At 45.1% G+C, this 7,871-nt stretch overlaps 1 protein-coding gene across 1 annotated transcript; it reads right to left on the bottom strand.

The window, feature by feature from the left end:
• Positions 1-2: 2 nt before the first annotated feature.
• Positions 3-4,747, bottom strand: setd6 (SET domain containing 6, protein lysine methyltransferase). The gene is made up of 9 exons (XM_088938544.1): positions 4,588-4,747; positions 4,228-4,323; positions 3,690-3,834; positions 3,381-3,522; positions 2,947-3,141; positions 2,226-2,352; positions 1,878-2,058; positions 1,232-1,374; positions 3-961 (listed from the first exon to the last, which is right to left on the bottom strand). Exons 1-9 carry the CDS (start codon positions 4,612-4,614, stop codon positions 629-631), a joined length of 1,389 nt encoding a protein of 462 aa, XP_088794670.1. The 5' UTR covers positions 4,615-4,747; the 3' UTR covers positions 3-628.
• Between the last annotated feature and the right edge of the window lie 3,124 nt (positions 4,748-7,871).

Here is a 7,871-nt window from a genome sequence, read left to right as displayed (position 1 = left end):
TGTTTATCTTTTGTGAAGTGATTTATTCAGCTTTAATATTACAAAAGTAAACTTTAACCTCTTAGGAAAACTTCTGTTATGATATCAGTAATTTATTGGGGAAACTAAGGTTATGATCTGCTGTAGGAGATGGGCAAATGGATAGCGGTTTTCATTTTCTAACCACTTCTTCCAATTCAGGTTTGCATGGGAGCTGGAGTCTGTCCCTGTAAGTAATGGGCACAAGGCAGGACACTGCTAGTCCATCACAGCCGTCCCAGGGTGCATACACACACACACACACCTAATCCCAAACTTCTCTAGAAGCCAGTTAACCTACTGGTATGTTTTTGGGCTGTGGGAAGAAATGGGAGCAGTCGGAGGAACCCACACAAATATGAGAACATGAACTCCACACAGACTGCATTCCAGGTCCAAAATTGAACCCAGAGCCCGGCACAATGAAGCAGCAATGCTAATCCCTGCACCTCCATGCTGCCAAGTCCTGCATTTATGCTCCTGAAATAATCCAGGCCTGATGCACTTGTACTGCTTAATAAGAACTCCTAGAGGTTTTTCTGCAGTGGGGGAAAAATGTGAATAGTCTCAAGGTACATTTTTCCTGATTCCTACCCAGAATATTGGTAGTTCATGGTAGGTTACAGTGCGTCAGCTCAAGGAGCTGGTGTAAGATCATCTTTTGCCCATACCGCACCTGAAGGGCAACCTTTTCCCTGCTGCTCAAGCAACTGTATGACTCCTGATTGTCCAAAAGCTCTTTGTCAGATTTCAAATCTGCACTGTATCCTGTAAGGGTAAGCAAAGCACTATCATGGAGTAGTTGTTTCCAGGCTGGGTTCAGGTCAGGGATTCCCTCATTGGACAAAGCAAAAACCATCTTTTCCTCCTCATCCTCTTCTGCTTCCTCCCAGCCCTCATTTTCCTTAAATTCTTCAAACTCTTCTGGAGGCATACACAAGACCTGGAAAAACACAGGAGCAGGTTTGTGCATTGGTGGTAAGGTAAAGTAGTGTTTTACATACTTTTTCCTAACATGTGACCTCAAGGTAATGTAATTAGCAGTAGTACTTTGCACTTCATGTAATGTGGTAGAGCTTGGAAGTGTGTGACAAAGTTTTTATAAAATTTTAAATTTTACTCGATACAGGAGCACAATAACAGAAAGCTATGTTTGAGGAGAACTTAAAAACATCTACCGCTGACAGAATGTTGTTCTTTCCTAACCGCTTACCTTCAGCGTTGTGTACAGTTCCTCGTCGGTCAGTGAACCAGACTGGCCGAAGATAAACACACCCTCATCTCCCACCATCTCCAGCTGGCACAGCAGCCTCCACTTCTCTTCCACCAGTTCACGGTCCGAGTTGGCCTGAGCAGCTACACAGGCGGAAAGTCATGACCGTTCATCAAACCACTGCTCGCCTTGAACTATCTTAATCTGTCATGTTACACATTTCAACATGCCTCCATTGTTGCCACCTTGTAACCTGATCAGGATAGAGAGGGGAGACCTTAAGTGAAAACTGGGTTACCCCTACAAGTGGCACTCTTTGCTCTAAACCAGGGCCTGACAGGTCCCAAACTACTTATCTATTAAAGATCTCACGGCATGAAAATTTGGAGCGTTTTCTTCACGTGCTGTCTTAATACCATTCTGATCTTATATAAGCTGTCTGCCCTGAACTCTGATCTACTGTGTATGGGGCTGCTAATGCAAAATATCTGCTTTTCATCATATAAGTGGGATTCTTGAGGTGGAAAAGTGCTATGTAAACACTAAAAATGAATCTGTTTCTTGATCGTTCTGCATCAAGTACCAGTTTACCTTCTAAAGTGTGCAGATATCTGCATAACTAACAGGTTCAGGGAGGGTTGCTCACCTTGCAAGGCAGCCTTGTAAATGGTGACCATCTGGATGTCGGCAGTATCATCTGTGTTGTTAGGGTACGGCTCTACAAAGCCATACATGTGGAGGAGCTGCCAGTTGGCCATCTGGCCGTAGGTGTTGAAGACCTCCTCTCCTTTCTTGATGTGACGAACAGACACCATTTTCAAATGCTCCTGAAACGACATTGTGCGTTACCATTTAAAGCAGAAAAAAGGCTCAATGCTTTAATATCATTAATCATTAATATCAGCAATGTCATAGCCAGCATTAGCTTGTGTGTTCACAAGTGTCCACTTTCATCTGGAACGCAGGGCTCTGTGTGGATGCGTGGGCCACTCACAGGTGAGTACTCAAGGTTGGCATTGTGATTGGAGACATGGTTCAGTATGTCGGCCATGGGCACCATCATGGGTGGGTTGGGCTCCTTTTGATCATCCTCTTCCTCCTCCTGTAGGGGCTCCTGAAAACTGCCCAGGGGAGAGAGACGGGGGTCAGGAAAATAAAGCACGGCTTCACTGGGAGCTAGCCCAGAAAGACAAGGAGTTGTATCAAATACTTCACAGGCAGCCCCTTTGGTTCAATTCTGTGATTCTGTAACGGTCTTGTTCCTGGAGGAATTACGTTCAATTTTTAGTGCCCTGCAGAAAAGATATTTCTAAATTGAAAAAGCATGCAGGAGGCAAGATCCTTGGCAAAATAAGGACTTCTGAGCTCGGCTTGACAAAGCTAAACACAAGCCTCTGATCAGACCTCACCTGGAGTGCTGGGTGCAGTGTCACCCAAGCACTGGAGCGCCATTGGGTGCAACATAAGGGCCGACAAACTGCAGCTGCCTGTTAGACGACCTCCAGCAGCAAGAGGCAGAAACAAACCCGTTTCCCCAAACACAATCGCGTAAGAATTCCTTTCACGTGGAAGTGATTTGCTCTGAAACTGCAGGTTAACATGGGAATCAAAGACGGCTCGAGGGGAAGTGCGAGCGGACTGCCCGAAAATGACCAGACGATGTCGGAAAAGTAACAACCGTTCCAAGGCTGAACCAAGAGCTCTTCCCCTCTCACCTGTAAGCCATGACAAACGCGACAAGGCTCTTGTAGAGCTCAAGCGTGTGTTTTTCTGGGTCCCACAGTTCCGTGTGGGACCGGATGAAGGGCAGGATGATATCATTGTACTCCTTCTGGATGTTGGCGAGATCCTTGTCCACTGCCTCTGGGATCTCAGTGCCCTGGAGAAGCCGGTTTCTCTCCTCCTCCGACCTGCGGAACACCAAAGAGACTATTAATGCAGATCAGCGTCGGGTGGACCTGTTGGCCCTGCGTCTTTCTTGTTTTCGACCGTACTGTCCGTCTGCAGCACTGGATGAAACAGCACGGCGGTGTAGTTGAAAGAAAAGTGATCAAGATTTTCACAGCTGCTCAGCGAGCAGGAAAGGCTTCACAAACCCGGGGGAGCTGGAGTAACAAGAGGGCGGGACTGACGCCTCCATCGCTCTTACCAGAACATGGGGTGGTCGAGGGCTTTGAGGTCTGGCCAGAGAGACAAGTAGGGTCTCCAGTAAGAATCCGGACAGGTGTACTCCCACATCAACGCCAAGAGCAGCGGCACCCAGCCTGATGGGCTCGACAAGGACTGCTTCTCTGCACCGGGAAAGACCAGTCAGAAAGAACGGCATGGAGAACTGTACCCACAGGTATCACAAGGGACACCCCAAGAAGGCGGGCCAGATAAAATACTCGTAAAAGTACTGCGAAATGACAAAGTTGAGCTGCCTTTGGATAAGACTGGCCTGGGCCTGCTCCCTTACCTTTCTCCAGCACAGACTTCACCCTGCTGGTTTCCTGATACAGAAGAGCCGTCCTGGGGATGGAGAAGATCACTTCTCCTTCTTCAATCTCCTCCCGGGCCAGCATGCCGTATTCAGACACCGTGCCCTGCTTGCTCACGCAGACCTGACCAAGGGCACAGGCAAACACTCGTCAGCACGACTCACAGCTGAACAATAAAAAAAGATGTTTCAGTTCCAGCAGGTGCGCTGTGTCAGGGATCACAGACTTCATTCCCTGGGTTTGTGGGGCCCAGTAGGTCTTATGGGTTTATTTAAAACACCGATACTCGCTCTTGGGCACAAAAGGCCACCTGGTCTTCCGGTTTCACTCCTTTATTTGAATCAACCGCCATTATATGTTCTGTATAGAAACTGGTGGACTGCTGCCCTCCAGAACCAGGATACCAGGGATACCACCAAGCCGCAGCGAAAACTAGGTGACCCTACAGCCCACTACGAACCTTCCTACTCCGCCCCTTTACATCATTAAAGCGCTCTTTAGTAACACTTTCGTTACCTTCGCACTGAGTTTCAGACCAACATCTTCACACCAGCTCAGAAAGTTCTGCAGAGGTTCGTCCATACAGCCTTCCGCAAGCCCGCCAGAGTCCAGCTGGAACAGAGACGCGCACACATCGGACAAGAGCTCAGATAATCCCTGCAGTGACCAAGTGTCTCCTTGACCCTGGAGTGTTTATCGCAGCACAGTACACAGTCCAGCGTCTTGCAAAAAAAAATTACAACAGCAGTATTTTTAAATGATACTGTTGCACATTTATTCATAGCGGCGTATATGAAATTACGCAAAAACCAAACATGTCTGTAGAGATGGCCGCCAAAAACCGACACGTTGAACAAAGTAATTTTAGATTCAAACCTTGGGCTTTTTTGCGTCTGATGCCATTCCCCTCGGTGTGAAATTCTTCTGTCACATACGCAGGAATGATATATTTATTGACCTCGCTAGTACTACTCGGCGGCGCTGTTAGTTAACCGTGTTGACAAGCTCAACTCGGGCTCACGTGGTGTGTTCACACGTGGTGTCGCGCACAGGAGTACTTCCTGGTGCAGGAGGAGGAGCTGGCCGGCGCGCCCGCAGACACAGCTGCGACCCGAGGCGCGGGTTCGTGGGGGTGAATAATTTTGAACTTGTAATTAAATTTCTGGAGAAAGGTCTAGACTGTTTGTCGGGTGACAGCATCTGGCACTGTGGGGAAAGTTGCTGTGCACACTGTTTCAAAATGAATGTGTTTGCCTGATACGAAAAACGCGAATAGAAAGCGGGCGAATAAGAAGCCGACTTCAGCCTCGTGAACATATCAACATGCCTGTCTGCAGTGCACTGATGCACTTTTAGTTTTAATATGAAATTATATTGTACAGCAGTGGACAGTGCAGTAAAATTAAAACGAACTATTTGTGTAACAAAGCCTAGATTTTTTAATTGTGTACCATGAAAGGCGCTATATAAAACAAATAACGTCTACAATATAAAAATAATATAATATTAAATGAAATAACTTATCAAAATCAAGTCTGTGATTCCTGTGGCTTCATATTCATATCTATGAATTGGCTTCATTACTCTGCACTCCTCCCCACTGATAGCTGGTGTGTGGGGAGCGTTCTGGCGCACTATGGCTGCTGTCGCATCATCCAGGTGGGGCTGCACACTGGTGGTGGTGGAGGGGAGTCCCCATTACCTGTAAAGCGCTTTGAATGGAGTGTCCAGAAAAGCGCTATATAAGTGTAAGCAAAATATTATTATTATTATTATTATTATTATTATTATTATTATATCAGTGGGGTGAATTGGAAGTGCACTGCAATAGAGCCCTCTCCCTGCTGCTCATCCTGCCTGCTTCCCCTTCTGTCCACCAGATGGCGCTGTAGCACAATGAGGCCATTGAACCTCAATGGACTTCCTCACCCAGCGGGTGAAAGAGCTGGTCAGGAGGGGCACCTTGACTTACCTTCCACGTATTTCAGTGTGTTAGCTGTGAAAGCATTCTTCGACACCCCGCTGTCCCACTGGGTGACTGGGCTGTCTGACCAAAAGGCATTACAAGGGGTGATCAGGTCAGCCCAGTCCATTGTCCAGCTCCCCTCTGTTGTGGATGTTTTTACACCTCACTGTCTCAGGAAGGCAGGAAGTATTGCTAAGGATAACAATCATCCCGGTTTCTCACTTTTCTTTCCCCTGCCCTCTGGTAAGCGTTACAGGAGCATACAAGCACAGACCTCCAGATTCAGAGACGGCTTCTTCCCACAGACTGTCAGGTTATTGAATTCTGCCTCTACCACCGACTCACACTGATGCTTTTTTTCCCACTGCTTGTGCTGACTTGGATTCAAGTTGTACGTTATTTAACTTCGTTGCCGATGCTGCTGCTGGTCTCTGTTTATGTGTTGGTGTTTCCTTAATGTCCTTGTATTGGAGCATTTCATTGCACTTGTGCACCTGACAGATGAACTGAACTGAACTGTCTGTCAGGGTCCACCCAGTGACATTGACAATGCGCATGGACCCTATGTACAAAACATGTACTGCAGGTGCTCCTATGGACTCACCTAGGGGTTTGAATAACAGTAAATTAAGTTTTACGGTTAATCCTACATGTGATGTAATAATAAATATGAAAATGTAAGGAAGCATGACATTTAAGTACAGTGCCCCAGAGGCCCCAGGATCTGTAGTTTATCTTCATGTTCTATGTCAATAGACTTCTCAGGGGTGGAAATATATTTTTTTTTTCAAATTTGCCTATTGATTTTCAGTGTCAGGATATACAATTCTTTGCCTGACCTTCACGGGAATTTGGCAGTTGTCCAGACCTGCCCAAGTAGGTTAAACGTCTATGCGATCATATCTAAAGAGTCAGGACATAACAAGAACCAGGAAAGCCTGTGGTGGTAACAGCCCTTCAATTATATAAGGAGAGTGTTTGCATTCATACGCAGTGCAATTATATTTCACTGGCCTTAGTGAATTCAAATATACCCTGAGGCATTAAAAACACAAACAAAGGAGTTCTGGAACCAACAGCATTTGTTGCATTAATGCTGCTTAGTGTAAAAAAAAAATTGAAGTACATTGTCAGTTCATTAACAAAAAAACAAGTGGGAAAAGCTGTTTATAGAAAACCTATGATCAGCGCATTGAGCAGCCTTAGTACTGTAATTAAAGTGCTAATGCAAAACGATATCAAAAGGCACAGATTCAAAACAAAGACTTGCAAAGAAATAGAAAAACACATGGAAGTGAAAAACGAATATGCAGATGATCACGGAATGGAAAAGCTTGTGATGTGTGATTTCACAATCTGGTGGTTAATGTTTACTGTGCTTGACTTGGTGAAGGTTTGAAGGGGAGCAGGCTGAAGGCCACTGTACAGGTGTAACTGAGGCAGAGTGATTCCCAGATGGGACGAAAAGAAGGAGCTGCGTTAATTTCAAAAGAAATGTTTGTTTATACTGAGCAGGCAATGAGTGTGCAAAAGGTGAGCTCAGTGTCTCTGAAAGGGAGACTTCATAAACCACAGAATGTTTTTGGAAATCTGCAAGGGAAGAGATTTGTGAAATAACACAGAATTTCCCTCGGCTTTGGGATGTGAATCTTTTACAGCAGTATTCTTCTAGTGTTGTGAGATAAAAAAACAAAGAATCGCCAACCATCGTTTAATAATGTTTCATTGCATTTACAGTGGTGTGAAAAAGAAAATACACCCTCTTATGATTCTTTGGTTTTACATATGAAGACATTCTGTATGTGACATTCATCTATTCCTCACTGATTCCCAACAGTATATAAATCAACCCTCATGTGACAAATAATGCACACAAATTTGACTTTGTCATTATTTATTAAACAAAAATATCAGCCAACATTCAGTAGGCTTGTGTGAAAAAGTAAGTGCGCTCTGTGATTCAGTAATGTGTGGAACCCCCTTTAACAGCAGTAACTTGAAGTAAATGTTTCCTGCAAGAGTTTATTAGTCTCTCACAAAACTTTGACTCGGTCATTCCAAAATCCAGATTATTTTCATCTCAGCCATTTAGTCATAGATGCACTGATGTGTTTTGGATTATTTATCCTATCGTATGATCCACTTTCAGCTAAGCTTTAGCTGTTTGGCAGATTGTCTCATTTTCCTATAGAAT

The sequence above is a fragment of the Atractosteus spatula genome, chromosome 21, assembly GCF_055471065.1.
Source record: "Atractosteus spatula isolate fAtrSpa1 chromosome 21, fAtrSpa1.hap1, whole genome shotgun sequence".
In the NCBI taxonomy this organism is placed as follows: Eukaryota; Metazoa; Chordata; class Actinopteri; order Semionotiformes; family Lepisosteidae; genus Atractosteus; species Atractosteus spatula.
The sequence above is the reverse complement of the archived record's forward strand: the minus strand, read 5'-3'. Positions and strand labels throughout refer to the sequence as shown.